Source organism: Xenopus laevis, chromosome 1S (genome assembly GCF_017654675.1).
Source record: "Xenopus laevis strain J_2021 chromosome 1S, Xenopus_laevis_v10.1, whole genome shotgun sequence".
Taxonomy (NCBI): domain Eukaryota; kingdom Metazoa; phylum Chordata; class Amphibia; order Anura; family Pipidae; genus Xenopus; species Xenopus laevis.
The window spans coordinates 117,891,838-117,913,300 of NC_054372.1; the positions used below are offsets into that span (position 1 = coordinate 117,891,838).

General features: G+C 36.4%; 1 protein-coding gene across 3 annotated transcripts in view; it reads left to right on the forward strand.

Moving 5' to 3' along the window:
* rfx3.S (regulatory factor X3 S homeolog) overlaps positions 1-21,463 on the forward strand; it is a 179,794-nt gene that overhangs the window by 99,783 nt on the left and 58,548 nt on the right. For all 3 annotated transcript variants that reach the window (XM_018241623.2, XM_041580129.1, XM_041580130.1), the window contains exon 3: positions 14,168-14,292. In XM_018241623.2, coding sequence (XP_018097112.1) covers positions 14,168-14,292 — 125 coding nt within the window. The remainder of the gene's footprint in view (positions 1-14,167; positions 14,293-21,463) is intronic.

Genomic DNA, 21,463 nt, shown 5'->3' on the forward strand with positions numbered 1-21,463 from the left:
CCAATAAGGATTAATTATATCTTAGTTTGGATCAATATCAAGGTACTGTTTTATCATAACAAAAAAAAGGAAATAACTTTGGAAAATTTGGATTATTTGATTATAATGGAGTCTATGGTAGATGGGCTTTCTGTAATTCGGATCTTTATGGATAATGGATCCCATACCTGTATTACCTTTAGTTGCCAAATGGTGTATGCTCATAATTATGCCTCTGTTTTTTGTGCTTTTTATGTTAGATAATCCTGTTGAAACATTGGTTTACATCTGGAATGCCATTTGTTTTTTTTTTAGAAAAAACTTTGATGATGTATTTATTTTGATTATTTGTTAAACGCTGTGAGCAAAGTGATTTTAGAGGTTTTCTTTTGTTATTTCATGACCAGTCTATCTGTTATTGGTTTAGCTTGTCTTTTGCATGGTCCCCTTTAGTTGAGGCAATGTGGCAGATGCACTTAAATTGTATACGCATGAAATCTGCATATCTGTTAAAAAAATCTAATTGAAAGTAATCTTACTGCAAGACCATTTAAGACAACTTATCCATTTAACTTGACATTTTGAATATATATTGTATTCCCCCTATGCATAAGCTGTGATCCATGATATTTTAGTGTTCTTAAAGCTTTCATTTTCAGTTTGCCTTTAAAGCTATAATTTTTACATTGACATCGACTGGGCAATCTGATTGAGTTGATAAAGATCGATATTTATCATTGCCTGTAGGATTCAGCATCTCAGACCCTCCAAAACAATTATTTTTTTAATGTTGTTATCCTGTTCAGTATTAATATAACTGATGCTATGAATGGCAGATGTGTGCTGTGATAGATCTAAAGTAGACTGATTCACAGCATCCCATATGATAAATCAATCAATCCATAACGTTCTTCAGTGAAGCCTTAAACTTGGTAATATATTTGCCGTCAATGATAAAATCTCCTTTATGAGATGCATGCCAAGCTGCATTTATCACATTCATGTAACTGAATAATCACCTCATCTGTGATTCTTATTGCATTATACAAGAATAATAATACCATGTGACATATGGAGAACAAAATAATAGAATGGATACTCTGGGTTTACCAGCTGCAATATTCAAATAAATTGCAGGGATGAGACTATTTCAGCTCGACATAGTTTACAGATGGGGCTCTGACCTAGTTTGATAGGACCACACCCTAAGTAGGAGATATTTATATTTTTTATACATTTTAATTAACTGACCCTGCACTTCTCCTTGCTGTTAGATTAGATGTTAGATTGCACAGAGATAACTTTAATACAGGATCTTTCCTATCTTGGATTAAATTACCTTGACCAGTATAAAGTACCTTCCAGGCAAACGTAATACACTGGGCAAAAGCCAATTATTTATAAACAAAAGCTTATTAGATTTGTTCTCAGCCTCAATATGGTTGTAGGAATTATGATGTATTTTTAACCCATCAATAAATGCTGAATTATAAAATTTGAAGTGGCTTTTTTTTTCTTAAACTGAGTGGATTCGCACTGTGAGTTGTCAATTAAAAGACCAAGAATTGCATTTATAAAACACACAATTCATTAAATACTCCACAGGGAGAGAGCTGCAATGATTTTATTGCCTGCTGAGTAAAAGTGGCTTCCTATTTGTTCTTTTCTTGGTGATGTCAACAACTCAGCTTAATGACCTTAACATGAGACAGGCTTCAAGTTCAAGATCTTCTTGATGCATCGTCTACTTTAAAGGGAAAATGTACCCTATTTATTTATAGGATGTATGTAGCTCCCTTTTATTTATATTGTATGCATACCAGGTTAGGTTAGGTTATTCTTATTTTTTGAAGGAACTCACTCCTATGGTTGTGTTACTATGTGCATGCACCCTTGGAACTGTGAGTATTCCCTCCTGCTTATATGACTTTTTTTGCAACTCTTGAAATTGTATTTACTTTGGTAGTGCACCATCCCCCCTTTTTGTAGTTTATTCTTATTGCACTACCAAGGCAGTAGTGACAGCAATACTGGTCATAATAATGTTCATAACTAAAAAACTGTCTGATTTTTAAAAGATAGTAATAAAAAAGTAACCTTTTTGCACTTAAACTTAATTTACACAGTGCATACTCTTCATATGTTATGCCACACTTTCCAGAGATAATTTTATTAGTATAATTCTAGGTTGCCCTACAAATGTTGTTTCATTTATAAAGATTGGTGTTTGACCTGTAGTTTTGTTCCTCAACCTTTCATCCTAGAAAGTGCTTGCTACTCCACTAACACAGCCACTATTTGTCATATAGTTCAAACATTAAAGCAACATTTCCTGACTGAGCAATTGGAAGGGAAGTCACAGAACTGCTTCATTGTATAATGTCATTCTTATTTATTAAATCTTACTTATGATTTGAAATCGCAAGGCTTTCTGACTACAGTCATTGGAGAATGCTTGAAGTTGTAGCTAAACATTGGCTCTGGGGATATGAATTCCCCTGTTCAGTGTACTTCATGGCAACTATGTTGATTTACCATTTTGACTTGGGAATTCTGAAGGGTTCCAAGTTATTGAAAATGCCCAGGTATTTCGAGGAATCCATCCAACTGGTCGATCTATTCAGTAGTTATTTCTACGGCCATTTAACTTTGTTTCATACGATTATTGGTACGTATATATGGTGACCTGCTGATGCGATTGATATTAATGTACTATGGATAATGGTGTGTATGGGAATTGAGAAAGTTTGAAAATTGTATCTGCCAGTGCATTGTGCATCAGCATATGAGGAAATGAAGAGGAAGTTCTTCTGCTGTTGTGATATATGTGCATGAATGATATTAGAAATAGAAAGTTAACTGTGTTGTGCGTGTGGCATCTTGAACACTCTTTCGGATAGACATTGTTCCTAATCAGCTTTTTGATTCTCTTCAGATTCCATAATCATTAAAATGTATCATTGCCCAGACCTTCAGGATTCATTTATCTCAAACCAGCCAAAATAATATCTAGCTATGGGCAATGTTAGTTATTCAGATGTATATATTCATTAATATTGCTATTGCACAGAATGTGCAAGTTTATATGATTGGTTATGACTGTATCTGTGCATTAATACTTTACAATATTATCCAATAATGATCACATGTGCCCCTGTGTATCTGGTGGATTTAAATAACCCATAAGAATCAAGGTACACAAATAGTATTTATTGTTCTATTTGTGTTCTTTCATCAAGGTGATTGGATGCAGTGGCTCACTAATCTTGGGCTGCTCTTGTTGCTACATAAGCCTAGTGGGGGTTTCACATGATTACAAACTGCTTTGCCAAAAGTCACATTTTACTCTTTTCTCAGTAATGATGATGGAACACAAGTCTTCTATAGTAGTGTTAAGTAGAATGTAGATGCTGTCAGACATGATGTAGTAGCTGGTTGGTAGAATGTTTCTGATTGCATAGTTTATGCACAGATTAAAGTCAATCTCTGAGTACAACACTTTATGTTTCTCGATTCCTATTTGTGTTTCAGCAGGATTTGCCTCCTAAAGTCATACACCTTAGACTAAACCTCTTAATTAAATATCGTTACAACAGAGCTGCTGGTGACCATGAGTTAATGCAACAACATTGACTTTAATTACAGCAATGCAGCATAAGGTTTACTGGCTCAGGAAATTAGTATAGGTTATAATCAGTTAACTTTAACTAATTCATGAAAGAGAACATCTCCTCTCCAACCCATTCACATGACTTCTTCAAGAAACTTAATTTCTTATTTTTATGCAACAGTATTAACACAGTTACCTAATTGTTTTTTTTTTTTACTTGATGCTGAGACCCACTTTACATATCTATTCCAGTGCTTTTTACATATCTTATTCCCAACCCCCCCCCCCCCCCCCCCCGAGAAGTTCAAGGCAGATTTTTAGTGGAATTTCTTTTTTTCCTCCATTGCACTGCAACTCACTGGGAACAAACTGGCCCTCCCATACTCTGATGAATAGAGTTGGTCTCAAACTCGAATTTAATTACAGAAGGAATGTTTGCTAATCTCCAACAAAGCTTTACAGTCAAATGATAAAATCCTGTGCCAGATTTCACTTTCTTGCTGCAGTTAACACATATTAGTCAAGATTATCTTTATGCTTGTAGGAAGGAAATGTAGTGCAAAAGAATTTCATTTTTAGAGAACTCGTGGTACTTTTCCTTTAGGTGGTTTATAATTAGAAATGTGTCATTTTCATGACATGAATAAAATGCCAATTTTTATTTTTGTATTACATTGATTGAATTAACATTACATTTACAAAGTAATTCTTCTTTTTAGACTGCCTTATAATGTGACAGGCAACCACAAAAATACAAATTGTAATAAAATTATGAATGATCTTTTGTTACATAAAATATGCTTCTTCTAAGTAGAAAATCTATGCTATCTAAGCTATGATTCAATCTTGTTCAGGAATTTATTGGAAAAATGACTAGTTAGCCTTAGTTTCTTTTTGGCTGTACCTGACACTGGTTCTTATAGTATATTGGTTAGTATAGGTTATATACTTAAAGGAACAGTAAAATCAAAAGATGAAAGTGTTTTAAAGGAATGACAATGTGTGTTTACTTCAGAAACACTACTATAGTGTATATAAACAAGCTTCCGTGTAGCCATGGGGGCAGCCATTCAAAGCTGAAAAAGGAGAAACGGCACACTATACACAGCAGATAACAGATAAGCTCTATAATATACAATGGGATTTTTCAGCACGTATCTGTTATCTGTTGTATATCCTGTGCTTGAATGGCTGCCCCCATGGTTAGACAGCATCTTGTAATATAAACTGTAGTAGCAGTTTTACCAGTGCAAGGTAACAGTACGTTACATTGTCATTACATTAAACACTTTCATTTTTTGGTGTTATCGGTACTTTGAATCAGATATCTATGGTTATTAACACATTGCTAATAGGCACTCTAAATAGTAGTTCAGAAAATAATAAATATTAACTAAATAATAGTTTATAAAATACTAATTCTTAACTTAAATTTGCTTGCAAGATGTCCTCTCTGTATTTTCCATGCATCCCTTTTGTCTAAATGAAACCTGCTTAATTGCTAGTTAGAAGAGAGGGAGGTGTAGCATGGCATAGGAGAGGCATCTGTGTAGCATGAACTTCCTGTATCATGGTCCTACATAGCCATTCAGTACAACTGGCAAAAGTTAAATTATTGCTTTAGTTGTCCACTAGTTGTGCTAAAATATAATGCATGTTGCACAATATAAAATAATGTTAAGAATCAATGCCCATGAAAAATTGCATTGGATAAAACAATTGTAATTATTCTCAGGATGTATTTAAGACTAACTAGCCTTATGTCACTGTATTTTTTACTGAATCTGTAGTTTGAAACCATTTAGAAATAATACATTTCCTATGTGTGGTTTGTCTATCTCAAATACTGAATAATGAAGTCAGAAATAATCTCCTGGCTTTCATATGTTGCCGAATAGTCTCCAAACTGCTCTCCTCTCTGCATAGTAATTTGAAATGTAATTAGACATCCACAATTGGACTAATTGCAAATTATTCAAGTGAAGTTTATAGAAGCAACCACTGACTGCTTAGACAGACCAAACAGAAAATGGGACAATGGGAAAACATCTACTGAATTTATTCCCATTATGCCTTACAAAGCACAGATTAGTTGAGATGATACTCCTCAATTCTGGAAGCAGAAGTATCCCCTTTGTCATTTTTCAATCCCTAATTTTTGTAACCACAAAACAATTCAGACATCATGACAATGCATTCATCTCTGTTACTGAATAGCTCAATTTAATTTGCTGAGGGAAAAAATTACAGTCAAAAAATTTGGGCTCATTTGCTATAGGGACCCCTCTGCTATTTGCAAGGCATGCCTATAAGTACAGTTGTAGAGCACAAAGTGTTGTAGCTGTTTCAATATTTAACATACATTATGCAAGGACTACTAGCTTTGCATAATATATGGGCAAAACATTGGCATCCTCTGGCAACCTGCATTTTTACCTTCTATCTGCATTTTTACCTTCTAACTTCCTTATCTGCGACCTGTGGATCACCATTAAACAGAAAGTGATTTTGCTGTAGACTGGATGTGATGTAATCAGAAGTGGGCAGGGTAGAAAAAAGTTAAAAAAAAAACGTTTAATGGAGTAAATGTAGATAATTTTATATAAGAAATATAGATAAGACTTGCATTCCATAGACCCATATCTATACCTACATCTGATAATCCTACCCACAACCTGCAAGTTATTTTGAGGCTTTGAGTCCTAGTTCATCTAAAGTATGGCTTATTTGATTGTCCGAGGCATAAAAAAAGAATTCCCAGCCTTTTATTTGGTGTATTGAATTTAAAGCCGTTGCTTTTCCTTGTGTTGTAAGACGGCAATCAAACATAGATATTGGGAATGGTTTTTTTTTCTTGCACATTAAGGCTACTTATTTAAAGGCAACTAAAACTAAATAGGAACAAAAATCTATTTTGTTCTAAACCCAACCATGTGTAAAGTTTGTTTGATAAAGTAATTGATTAGGTCACACAATTAAACCAATTTGTCTGGCATCCAAATTGAGCATATCAGAGGAATCCCCGCTGCGAATTAAAGTGTATTAAATAATCTTCAGAATGTTGACAAAGACTGTTAGAAATCCTGCAGGAGAGTGTGTTTGTTCTAAACATGGTAAGTTTTTCTAAAGATTTTGCCAGCCAGTTGGGAAAAAGAAAAAAAAAACACTCTGCTAATCTTGTCTCACTGAGCAGCTGGGTTTGTGAAGTAGCCTTTTCCTTCTTCTAGGGGTTAATTAGCCTTCTTTTAAACGGTGGCCTATTTAGCTGTAGATCTTGCATGATTCAGCCAGGGCTGGCTGTACAAAAAAGGAACCATTAACAGGCGGGTGTGTCCAACTGCTTAATTAGCTAGAATAAAAAGGTCCTTTGTCATACAAGCATCTGTTGTTCACAACACACCTGACAGCCGAATTAGGCAAGGATGACTAGATAGAATTTTTATACATATTTCCTAAATAAATGCAAGCATCTACCCAGCATCTGGAAATGTAGGTGCCTGATTTTCTGTGATAATATGCATGCTGTACAGAAACAACATGGAACTCTAATAAACCATAAGCAAAATAAGCCATGCGAGAAATGACCATACAAGTGGTTGATCCTGGGCCCACAGCTCACTCATTTTCGTTGACTTAGTTGAGACAAAAACTTGAAATAGTTTTCAAAACTTGAATAGTTTCATTTTTGACTTTGAATGCTGTCAGTCTGAGAATCTGAGCTGGTCCAGAATACTATTTGGATATGTTAAAGGGATCCTGTCATCAGAAAACATGTTTTCGAATCAGTTAATAGCTCTACTCCAGCAGACTTCTGTGCTGAAATCCATTTCTCAAAAGAGCAAACAGATTTTTTTATATTCAATTTTGAAATCTGACATGGGGCTAGACATTTTGTCAATTTCCCAGCTGCCCCATGTCATGTGACTTGTGCCTGCACTTTAGGAGAAAAATGCCCATTGTTCTTTTGTTTGGTTGCTGGGGGGGAAAGGGAGGGGGTGATATCACTCCAACTTGCAGTACAGCAGTTAAGAGTGATTGAAGTTTATCAGAGCAAGTCACATGACTTGGGGCAGCTGGGAAATTGACAATATGTCTAGCCCCAAGTCAGATGAGTAAAGAGTGATTGAAGTTTATGTCTAGCCCCGTGTCAGATTTCAAAATTGAAAAAAAAAAATCTGTTTGCTCTTTTGAGAAATAGATTTCAGTGCAGAATTCTGCTGGAGCAGCACTATTAACTGATTCATTTTGGAAAAAAAATATTTTCCCATGACAGTATCCCTTTAAAACGTACCCATTAGGTCCAAATGATTAAAAAATGATGGCAGAGAGGGTTACTCTCCATGAACATGCCTTAGCATATTAATTGATCCTTTGCAGAGTCCCTGCTAAATTGATCACCTATAAAGAACCTCTAGGAGAATATTTAACTGAAGTGCTTGACAGTTTTTCACAGAGGGGCATGGAAGAGCCAACTATTTAGTCACTTCTCAGATTGTTTGCTAAATGGAGATGATTTGTGAATGCTAATGATAAGTGTGTGAAACACATCTTATTTTTTATACTTATGCAACCTGTGAAATATTTGCATGTTATACATGCCCCATCTGCTGCCTTATTACAGTAGAAAACGGTTCTCAAAACTCTTCAAATTTTCATTCTATTTTCCATTACCTCTTTTTTGAGAGCCATACGGAAGTCAGCAAAGAGAAAATAAAAAAGTTTTTGTTCAACTGTTACATACCAAATTGAAAGGGACATTATATTAGTGTGTGTGTGTGTGTGTGTGTGTGTAGCATGTACTAAAGCCATGCAAACATACTACTGTTTATTGTGATGTTCACTCTTCATGTTAGTCTTAGTAGCTCCTTAAAACACAAATAATGTAAGTTTGTGCAACTTACTTATTCATCGCATGCAAACAATTTGTTTTCTCTTTGTATTCTGCAAATACAGTTATTTATTTATTCAGTCTTCGTAAGGCAGAGGAGGTACAGAATTCAATGTCTAGGAGTATGAGCAACAGCATGGCTCCAGGAATCACAGCATTTAAACTATGTTTCATGTGACAGGCCACCCAGAATTTCTCCAGAGAGTGATGATTCAGTGATGTTAATGGGGAAACTACATTTACAGATTTTCCGTGTGATGTTTTCTAAATGTGCTAAACAAATAATATAATGTCATAACAAAATTATAATTACATAACAAAATCATGCCAGAAAGTAGTAGCATGTGTAGTATGTGGGTAAGAATTAAGAAAATCCATAGTATTGTACAACAAAATAGTTTTTGTTTGGGAATCTAAATGCCACAGTTAGTAGTAGTTGAACAAGTACAGTCAAAACTATTTAAATTAGCTGATATGATAGGAGTATGTGGGTCCAGCATATCAATGCAAAGACAGAGAGTATAAAAACCTTCAAATAAGGAAAAATAGTTGAGCTCAATTCAGTAACTGTGTTCCACTACACCGCAAGCTTGTAACACACATGTGAAATCAAAATCAAACCAAAGAATCGTGGTAAATGGCTGGACACCAATAGTAGTAAGTGACCTTTCATTTGCCACAAAGCAAGCCAGTTCAGGAAGTGGTAACACTCAAAAAAGTAACAACATATAATTTAAAACGTAACTTTTACTGTTATATTGTTAAAAAACACGCTCTCTGAAGTACACACCCACTAGCCAACCAATCCGTCGGCAGTGCTGGACAATCTCCATAAAATATAATTAAAAATAGATTGAACGGTGAGGTCTACAAGAGACTTCACTGGTTGTTATGGACATATATTTTTGCACACTCCCATATACAGGGAGACCACAACCGCCCGCTCCCTCCCTTCCAAGCAGACTCCCCCGTGCCAGAAAACCTGCCTATCTACGTTGGGACTGCGTGGGAGCTAGGCACTCCACCGTCCACCTATGCCCGCCCTACGCGTTCCGCCGATACACTCGGCTTCGTCAGGGGCATAAGTAATGAGCGCGTTTCTCTGCCAAGTTTAAATAGCCGGTTTCAAGTATCCGGGTACTCGAAGTCTCGCGATAGTTCGGCCGTGACTTCCGCATTGGTCACGTGACGTCGCGGTTGTCACGGAAACGATATACAAGATCAACTCGCAACTCTCATATGTTTGTATGGTGAAAATTTCTTTTAATCGTCCACAGTTGGGAACAATCATTTAGTGTTTATATAGATTTGATATTGATATGTGTTATTGATTAAAAATAAACCTTTACTGCTTATCAAGCCATTTTTAGTTCGTAGTGAGTTCCTTAATCATGTATTATCCGATATTTATGGCTATTCATTAGGGAGATTTGACGCAGCAAAAAATTAGTTTTTTATGGAAATTTTTTTTAACAGGATTAATTATTAATTCAAGAAGCTACATTTTATATTAACACCTATTAATGAACAGTGGGGTACTCTTTTATTATTAAGTGGCGGACCTAGGTACTTGGATGTATCGATTGCTCAGGGGCATTTATGATAGTGCAAAGAAAGTACTTATAGGAATGGACTGAAGGTAAAGCCTTCATTAAGACCACTCGGAGCCTTGCTATTTAGCCAATAAATCCATTTGGCTTCGCACTCCAATAGTTTCCTATCTATATCGCCCACTCGGAAGTGGGTTTAAAATGTTCCACCCCAAAGAATTTCATGACCCCTGTATTACCACTATGGATTTCATTAATGTGGGTGGCAACAGTCGTGTTGCGATTGTTTTTGACGTCTCCCACATGTTCGAGAATCCGTCTTCTGAATTCCCTCTTGGTTTTCCCCACATAAGTTTTTCCACAGGCACATTTCATAATGTACACAACACCTACTGTTTTGCAGTTGATAAACTGCGATATTTTAAAATTGGCAATGTCCAGCCTCCCTGTAACACAGTTAGTCTTTTGTATAAATGGGCATGCCATGCAGGTGCCACATTTATAACAACCTTTCGTTTTGTTTGTTAACCATGTGGTGTTCGTGGGGGTTTTGTAGTGGCTGTGTGTCAATTGGTCTCCGATATTTCTGCTTCTCCTAAAAGTTATCAAGGGTCTGTCCCCTATTATTTGTTTCAAATCTCTATCTTGCTCTAAGATATGCCAATGTTTGGTCAATATTCGGGTGATATCTTTATGTTCTCTGCTGAAATCCCCTATCAGTTTTGTTTTCGGGGGATCAGAAGAGAATTCCTATCCTTGGACAATGCTTTTTTATATGCTTTTTTCAGAGAAATATGGCTGTAGTCTCTTTCCCTGAATCTTTCATACAGTTTTTTAGATTCCAATTTGAAATCATCAAGGGTATTACACAGCCTTCTTATTCGTAAGTATTGGCCAGTCGGGATTCCTTTGATGGTACTTTGGGGATGTTGACTATTGGCAAATAATAAGCTGTTAGTGGCGGTCTGTTTTCTATATACCGTTGTTTTGAGTTCATTATTAAGACCCCGATAAATCCTTATATCTAGAAAGTTGATGGTATCTTTGTTTATCTCCGAGGTGACTCTCAAATTGATCAGGTTAGTGTTGAGTTTATCAACAAAGTCGTTGAAGCTTTTTTGCGTGCCTGACCAGATTACCACTACATCGTCAATGTAGCGCAACCATAAGGAGATATGTTGTGTGTATTCTGCCAACTCCTCACTGAAAACAAAGTTTCGCTCCCACCATCCCAAATATAAATTGGCATAGGTGGGGGCGCAGCTACTGCCCATCGCTGTGCCCCTCTGTTGGTGGTAATATTTGTTATTAAAGGTGAAATAGTTATGTTTAGGATTTAGCCAGCAACTCCGACATAACGATCAAATCAAGCGACAAAGGAGGTAATATTGTCATCATGGACAGTACCTTCTACGTCAAGGAATGTAAACGCCAACTAAATGACACTAGTTGCTACATCCAACTCAGCAGTGACAGACAGCAGGGGACAGACCCTTGATAACTTTTAGGAGAAGCAGAAAAATCGGAGACCAATTGACACACAGCCACTACAAAACCCCCACGAACACCACATGGTTAACAAACAAAACGAAGGGTTGTTATAAATGTGGCACCTGCATGGCATGCCCATTTATACAAAAGACTAACTGTGTTACAGGGAGGCTGGACATTGCCAATTTTAAAATATCGCAGTTTATCAACTGCAAAACAGTAGGTGTTGTGTACATTATGAAATGTGCCTGTGGAAAAACTTATGTGGGGAAAACCAAGAGGGAATTCAGAAGACGGATTCTCGAACATGTGGGAGACGTCAAAAACAATCGCAACACGACTGTTGCCACCCACATTAATGAAATCCATAGTGGTAATACAGGGGTCATGAAATTCTTTGGGGTGGAACATTTTAAACCCACTTCCCGAGTGGGCGATATAGATAGGAAACTATTGGAGTGCGAAGCCAAATGGATTTATTGGCTAAATAGCAAGGCTCCGAGTGGTCTTAATAAAGGCTTTACCTTCAGTCCATTCCTATAAGTACTTTCTTTGCACTATCATAAATGCCCCTGAGCAATCGATACATCCAAGTACCTAGGTCCGCCACTTAATAATAAAAGAGTACCCCACTGTTCATTAATAGGTGTAAATATAAAATGTAGCTTCTTGAATTAATAATTAATCCTGTTAAAAAAAATTTCCATAAAAAACTAATTTTTTGCTGCGTCAAATCTCCCTAATGAATAGCCATAAATATCGGATAATACATGATTAAGGAACTCACTACGAACTAAAAATGGCTTGATAAGCAGTAAAGGTTTATTTTTAATCAATAACACATATCAATATCAAATCTATATAAACACTAAATGATTGTTCCCAACTGTGGACGATTAAAAGAAATTTTCACCATACAAACATATGAGAGTTGCGAGTTGATCTTGTATATCGTTTCCGTGACAACCGCGACGTCACGTGACCAATGCGGAAGTCACGGCCGAACTATCGCGAGACTTCGAGTACCCGGATACTTGAAACCGGCTATTTAAACTTGGCAGAGAAACACGCTCATTACTTATGCCCCTGACGAAGCCGAGTGTATCGGCGAAACGCGTAGGGCGGGCATAGGTGGACGGTGGAGTGCCTAGCTCCCACGCAGTCCCAACGTAGATAGGCAGGTTTTCTGGCACGGAGGAGTCTGCTTGGAAGGGAGGGAGCGGGCGGTTGTGGTCTCCCTGTATATGGGAGTGTGCAAAAATATATGTCCATAACAACCAGTGAAGTCTCTTGTAGACCTCACCGTTCCACCTTACGCTTAATCTATTTTTAATTATATTTTATGGAGATTGTCCAGCACTGCCGACGGATTGGTTGGCTAGTGGGTGTGTACTTCAGAGAGCGTGTTTTTTAACAATATAACAGTAAAAGTTACGTTTTAAATTATATGTTGTTACTTTTTTGAGTGTTACCACTTCCTGAACTGGCTTGCTTTGTGGCGAATGAAAGGTCACTTACTACTATTGGTGTCCAGCCATTTACCACGATTCTTTGGTTTGAGTATACAAACCTTAGCAGAATTTAACAAGGGCCCATTTACTTTGCTCGAGTGAAGGAATAGAATAAAAGAAACTTTGAATTTCGAAATTCAAATGTTTTTTTGGCTACTTCGACCATCGAATTGGGTACTTCGACCTTCGACTACGACTACGACTTTGAATGGAACGATTCGAACTTAAAATCGACCATTCGATAATCGAAGTACTGTCTCTTTAAAAAAAACTTCGACCCCCTACTTCGCCACCTAAAACCTACCGAGGTGCAATGTTAGCCTATGGGGAAGGTCCCCATAGGCTTCCTAGCAATTTTTTGGTCTAAGAAAAATCGTTCGATCAATGGATTAAAATCCTTCGAAACGAATGATTCGAAGGATTTAATCGTTCGATCGAGCGATTTTTCGTTCGATCAAACTATTTGTGGTAAATCCTTTGACCTCGATATTCGAAGTCGAAGGATTTAGATTCGGCAGTCGAATATCGAGGGTTAATTAACCCTCGATATTCGACCATATGTAAATCTGCCCCCATGTGTCATGAGTTGGTGGTTTTACATTTTGAAATTGTGAGTGTTGACCAAAACAATTTGAAAATTTGAATTTGAATTTACAGTTGAACCTTCGTAAATCTGCTCCTACATAAACTCAGTAGGGTATTTTTGCCACCAATTTGGATTCATGCATCTTCGTTACCATCAATTAAAATTACTTGTTGAAAATTAAGTCTATGGTAGATGACTTTCCCCTAATTCAGAGCTTTCTGGATATGAGATCCCATACCTGCACTACCAAACAGCAGATTGGTCAAAATTAATAATTGGTCAAAAATAATAATTGTTAAAAAGGATTCTATGGGAAATTGGCAGGTATGTTAAAGCTGGATGGGTAATACATTTCTGCATAATAAATCTCAAACCTGTATCCTGGTAGAGACTAATTTTAGTTACCATGTTTCGCAAACCACATCAGAGATTGAAAATTTGCTTTTAAATACTGTATACCTTGACTATATGTACACGTATGTGTCGTTGTGTGCACATATTATGCTATTACTTTGATGCAAAATACAAACTCAGTTTTCTTCCTAATTGCAGAGACTACAATGCAGACATCAGAAACAGTGTCGGACACGGGTTCGACAGTGACTCTGCAGACATCCGTGGCAGGTCAAGCTGCAGTTCCTACGCAGGTGGTACAGCAGGTTCCAGTACAGCAACAGGTAAGGGTCAAGGTTGCATGCATTTAAGGTATGAAGGACAGATGCTACTCTCATGGATCTCTAGCTAAGGGTTCTGGAAAATGACGTTTGATACAAATAAATGCCTTTGAGTTTGGCATTTCAAGACTAGTGTCTTACCTAAATGTGGTCTATTTTTGTTTTTTTGTATCTCTCAAATGTGACACAACTAGATGCTAGTATCTCCGCTCACTGTTTCCAAGCAAAGCTTTAATAAAAACTTCTTGCACCTTCTTGAAAGTTTACTTAGACATACTTATTACAGGACTTCAAACTTGTCACAGGGGGTCACCATCTTGGAAAGCGTCAGCACCAGTGGGCTCTGCGACAGTGGGCTCTGAGCAACTGTTGAGAAACTAAGCTTAGGGGTCATCACAAATTATCAAGCAGAAAATGAGTTTGATCTTTAATATAAGCTGATGCTACAGGGCTGATTATTAAATAATTATGCTAGTGGCACTGGTTTCTGTGCTGCCACGTAGTAATTATCTGTATTTATTACTAATCAGACTTATATTGTGACATTTATATTTTATGTGTACTGTATTGAGTCGGCCACTAAACACAGTATCATACAGCAGCACAACGCATGTGCAGTGAATCAGCAGAAAAGAAGATGGGGAGCTACTGGGGCATCTTTGAAGACACAGATCTCCCCTGCTAAACGCCTGTGGTTGCCTTGGGCTGGTACAGAACTTCAAAACATAATTTTTGCAATGTTATTGAACTGCTATATTTTCAGAATCACAATTGATATGCTCTCCGCTTTATGGAACTATGTATAAATGTTCAATGTGATTATACTTTGTCATTTGCAATAAAAAAAACAAGTTATAAAAAAAAAAAACATAATTTTTGTTTACTTTAGTGTAATTCAACTAGGGAATAGTCCAAATTCGATTTGAGATTAAAAATAAATAAATTTGTATTTCGAAATGTATCATGTACTGTCCCTTTAAGAATTCAAATCCAACTATTCACCATCTAAAACCTGCCGAATTGGTGTTTTAGTCTATGGGGGACTTCCTACAATCAATTTGGAGTCGTTTGGTGGACTTTTGAAAAAAAAAACTTTCTGCGTGAAAAAAAAAATCGAATTGGATTCGAGTTTGCAGGTTGATCCAAATTTAAAAAATTCAAATTTTTTAATACATTTAAATTGGTTGGTTTTTTTTAGATTTTGGTGTTTATGGGAGTTTTTAGAAACTCCCATAAACTCGAAATTCGACCTTTGATAAACCTGGCTCATAATGTACAAGATTTCTAGCATACTTCTTTAGTTAAGCTTTAGTTCTCTGTTAAAACTACCTAATTAGCCAGTATGACAGCTTCAGGTAGAGAATTCCACAACTTCACAGCTCTCACAGTAAAGAGATGTGTCCGAATATTTTGACGGAATTCTTTGTACCTATTTGTAAGATTTTATTTTATTTCTGCAGTTTGGATCACAGTATGATAAAGTGTTGTGTTTCCAGTGCTACAGACAACATTCTTCTGTTCTATACTTACTACTGTTACACCTTGTAACCCTTGTTCATTTATTGTAAGACCCCTGATTGCTATAAAGCTATACTGTACTGTCTAAACATTTTACTGCAAGTCATCAGTTTATACACTTTTAGATTTCATGTAATTCCACAACTGCATGCATAGCCATAGTTCTAAAACTAATAATAGCTCTAATTCTAGTAAGCAAGGAAATGTATGCAGCTATTTAAATGAGCAGTGTACAAAATCTGTGTTACAAGGCGACATTGCAAAGATCTATGAGCAGGGACTGGCACATGAATTATTCTCCACGCTGTCGGTGTGGACAAAGAACACTGCTTATCATTGTACAGAAATCCAATAGTGTGACATTTCCATATGCCTGAGAGGTGCCTGATAAATGTGTATGAACTATCAAAGCCCTTTGATTGTTTTAATCAATTTTAATCCAAGCCAAGAAGTGTCTTCCCTGTTATTTTGCCTTTTTTGTGTTTACAATTGGTTTCACCTTAAATTATTTTTGTAAGTTTTTTTTTTATAGCAACAGTTAATAGATCTTAACAAAAACAATAGTTATAATGTTATTTATGAACTTTAGAAGGGGATATTGCTTAAGACAGTGGTCCCCTCCCCTACTTGAAAAAGAGCTACTAGCTCGAAACATGTCGTGTGAATAAAGGCACCTGTGCAGCAGCTTTGCGCCTGTTGGTATTCTTTCCCCAAACTTGTCTGCATTACTGTCCCCTATCAGTAGCTTGTGAGCAACAGGTTGCTCACCAACCCCTTGGATGTTGCTCCGAGGGGCATCAAAGGGGCTTATTTTTGAATTCCTGGCTTGGAGGCAAGTTTTGGTTGCATAAAAAACAAGTGTACTGCCAAACAGAGTCTCTTGTAGACTGTCAGTTCACATAGGGGCTACCAAACAGCCAATAACAGCCCTTATTTGACATCCCCATGGATTTTTCCATGCTTGTGTTGCTCTCCAACTTTTTTTACATTTAAATGTGGCTTACGAGTAAAAAAGGTTGGGGACCCCTGGCTGAAGGAGTACAAATCATACAGGCAAATGATCATCTTTCATTAAGATCAGTCTCCACCATAAAGGACACTGCTTTCAACTTAATGATTAATAGCACACTACAACTACTCTACGGATACTGTCTAAAAAAATGTCTAGTATAAATAATTCTAAAACAACTGGGCTTGCCGAGTAATCATTGAAGACATTTCACTTCTCATCTGAGCATTTTATTCAGTTCAATAAGAAAGTAATAAAGGGACCCAACTATACTTTATATACTACTTTTTACCCTATGAACTCAGCAGGTTTTAGGTGGGGAATATTTGAATTAAGACCGTTTCCATGGTCGAGGTGTGATACATATCACATTCGAATTTACATTTGAATAGGGGGATTAAAATTCGAATGTGTGAATTTTGAAACTCGCAAATTCTAATTCAAATTTTCTAGAACCTTCATCAATCTGCCCCTTGTTGTTTCCAATGTTCTTATTGTATCAAATGGAACTATAGTTTCTGAAGTGATATACAAATATGGAACATTAAAAATTATTTTGTGAATGAGTAACATGAATAAACCATTTTGTCTGCTTAGTACGCCATCTCATTATGCTCGCACTTTATGAAGCACCATCCTAATTAATTAAAAAAATTCAACTCCTAATGTATTCTAATATAATTTATACAAAACAAATATTTGCTTGGTGCCTGAATTTTACCTAGAGATATTACAATATCTAATTCCTTGACATTTCTTTTAGTGCATAAAATACTGAAATAAATGTTTATCTTACTTTTGGTAAACAAAAAAAATGTTTTCAGTGACCCACATTAAATCATCTGTAAAAAAATCACATGGTTACCCAAAATTTAAACCCGTGTCGCAGCTGTTATAGCTTATCAATAGCTACTAGCATTGGGGCTAGATTACATCCATTCAGATCTTTACTTTAATTGTGTAATTTATAGTAAACTGATGAAAACTAATAGCAAATGGGTTTCTGTTGGTAACTGTGCTGGTGCAAATGAGCACCTATGTTTGTTAATCACCTCAATGAGTCAACTGATACCATACCAGGTTGCTAGGGACTGCTGAAGGAAATGCTGTTAAAGGGATACTGTCATGGGGAAATTTTTTTTTTCAAAATGAATCAGTAAATAGTGCTGCTCCAGCAGAATTCTGCACTGAAATCCATTCAGCAAAAGAGAAAACTGATTTTTTTATATACAATTTTGAAATTTGACATGGGGCTAGACATATTGTCAATTTTGCAATTGCCCCAAGTCATGTGACTTGTACTCTGATAAACTTCAAACACTCTTTACTGCTGTACTGCAAGTTGGAGTGATATCACCCCCTCCCTCCCCTTTCCCCAGCAGCCTAACAACAGAACAATGGGAAGGTAACCAGATAGCAGCTCCCTAACACAAGATAACAGCTGCCTGGTAGATCTAAGAACAGCACTCAATAGTAAAAACTCATGTCTCACTGAGACACATTCAGTTACATTGAGAAGGAAAAACAGCAGCCTGCCAGAAATAATTTCTCTCCTAAAGTGCAGGCACAAGTCACATGACCAGGGGCAGCTGGGAAATTGACAGAATGTCTAGCCCCATGTCAGATTTCAAAATTGAATATAAAAAAATCTGTTTGCTCTTTTGAGAATTGTTTTTCAGTGCAGAATTCTGCTGCAGCAGCACTATTAACTGATTCATTTTGAAAAAATTTTTTTTTTCCCATGACAGTATCCCTTTAAGATTACTAGGGATGCACCGAATCCACTATTTTGGATTTGGCCGAACCTCCGAATCCTTCGCGAAAGATTCGGCTGAATACCAAACCGAATCCGAACCCTAATTTGCATATGCAAATTAGAGGTGGGAAGGGGAAAACATTTTTTACTTCCTTGTTTTGTGACAAAAAGTGACGCAATTTCCCTCCCCACCCCTAATTTACATACGCAAATTAGGATTCGATTCGGCCGAATCCTGCTGAAGAAGGCCGAATCCTGGCCGAATGCCGAACCGAATCCTGGATTCGGTGCATCCCTAAAGATTACTTTTAGTTTTCCTGCAGCAGAAGTGATTCACAATTTTACAATTGATATACTGATTTTCAAAACAAAAATGAATTAGGCTGTCTTGGGGAGCTGGCGGTTAATCTTTAACAACATGTTAATCTTCAAAATGATTTGTCCTCTGAAGAGTTTATTATTTACATCAAATAAATTATTCTATGTGAAGCCCTTTCATCATTGGTGCATAGCATTCATACATCTAAGTGATTAGTATTATTTGTCAGCCTACACTGCGTACCCAAGCAAGCTTTATTTTAGTTTTTGCTTTTCATTCTTCTTAATGTTTGAAAGGGTTAGGGCCAGTCATTGTCGATTGTATAAATAATTATGTAGCATCTTTATCAGCAAACAATTATACATAAAAAACAAGTTGAAAAATATAATTAGCTTGTTTGTATGTGAAAAATCACGCACAGCTCGAAAGTAGTTTTGTTTACAAATCCAACATGGCAAATGGCATGTATACTTGAGTTCATCTACAAGTATAGATGACTATCAGGTAGGATATTTTTAGAGCTCCATTTCAGGCACACTGAATTGTGAATTGACCTTCTACATAAAATAATATGACGCTTCAAACAGTGGGATTGTGCAAAAAATTCCTTACTTAACTTATTGAACATTCTTCCTGCTAACCAAACCATGAGGTCATATCATTATTACTAACATTTATTTATTACTTAAAGACTCTAAACTTCTGGAACATCTTGTCTTTTCTCATATTACTAATTTTCTCTGCACCCATAATCTGCTGGATCCTATGCAGTCTGGGTTTTGACATGCACTCCACTGAGAGTTAAGCACAAAACAAAAACTGTGGTACCATGTTAGTCAGTAGCAAAAATAACAAATAAAAAAACAAACAAATACAAAAGCTTGCAATGTATTTTTAGTGTTAGCCAATATAGGTATCACTTCTACAATACTTTTTGTATTTGTTTGTTTTTTTATTTATTATTTTTATTTAGAGTTACAAATGATCTCCAGACTGCTAAGGCCAAAGGACATTATTCTCATTCTCGTAAAATTATCTTCTGCTTTTGATATTGTTGGCCACTCTGTTCTAATGCAGATTATCCATTTACTTAGTATCAGGGATCAAGCTCCATCCTGGTTATCTTACCTATCTTTCTGACCACTCCTTCTCTGTTACTTTTGCTAAAAAATCCTGCCCCACCCCCTGGGTCAGCTTAGTGTAGGGTTGTCTCAGTGTTCTATACTTGACCCTTTGTTGTTCTCCTTGACTGTATATTGTCATCAGCATTAAATATCCCTTGTATGCTGATGACATCCTGATATATTCAGACTCACCTTCACTAACCACTGATGTTCAGACCAAGATTACAAACTGCCTACTATCTATCTAAATTTGTATGAATAAAGGGGAGGGGACAGTGGCGACGACCGGTGGTGGGCCTAGGGACGTCCACTAAATCCGGCTATGATTGCTTTAGCTCTTAAAGCTGAAAAGACATTACTGTGGCAAATTAATTAATCTTATTGGCAGTCATCAAAAACAGAGCTGTATAACTAGTAGCCCATAGGCCACAGTGGAATGCAGTGTTGATTAAAATTAGCCATTCAATAGCATAGTAAACTTTGAAGATGAACCACCCCTTTAAGTCACCCCACAGGAATGTCTTTAATAGCAATTATTTGAATAGTTTGTAGAAATATTTGTGTATATACACATATTACAATAAATGGGGATGCTTAAACTCTTATAAATATATATGCTGTATATATTTATATTTTCTTAAATTCTTCTCTCTTGTATTGGAGGGAGGCAGCAATGATATGTCCCACAACACTTTCAAATGAAACAAATAAAATGGAAGATGTGATTGTGGAAAATTCATAATAACTCCAATCACAGCTTAGCTTGTTTTAAGAATTATGCAGCACAACAGTAATATCCAACAGCACAAGGATGATATTTTACTAGCCTTTCCTTGGAATGCAAGAAAAATACTTCTGTGTGGCAAAGTTAGACAATTGGTTGCAGACACAAAAATGCTGAGGTACCGGTACTTGTACTGGCCTAGCCACATGACAGCTATATACACTTGTAACAAATTGAACACCAATACATGGATTTGTGAAGCAAATGGGTTGATCCCAATTGTATTGCATGATGTTCACAACACTATACACACAATCAAATGTTTTGCGACACAAATATCCCTTCCTCAGTGATGGTGTACCAGTAATATATAGTGTGCACTCACTGGTACACCATCACCATATGCAGTTATCTCCTATTTATTCTACTTTGTTTATGGCATTTCCAGTTTCTTTTATTATTAAATAATTGCAAAAACATTTTTTTTTAAAGAGATTAAGGGAAATTTTGGGTGCATGTCTTATAGACTGCATGACTGCTACAGATTAGTTTCCGACCTTATTTACTGCTTTCAGTTTCCACCGCAACATGCATCTTATTAAATGCTGTTTGTGGGGGTTCACCTTTAAGTTAACTTTTAGCTTGTTGTACAATGACTAATGCTAAGCAACCTTTTATTTGGACTTCATTTTTTCTTTTTTTATAGTTTTTTTTAATTATTTGC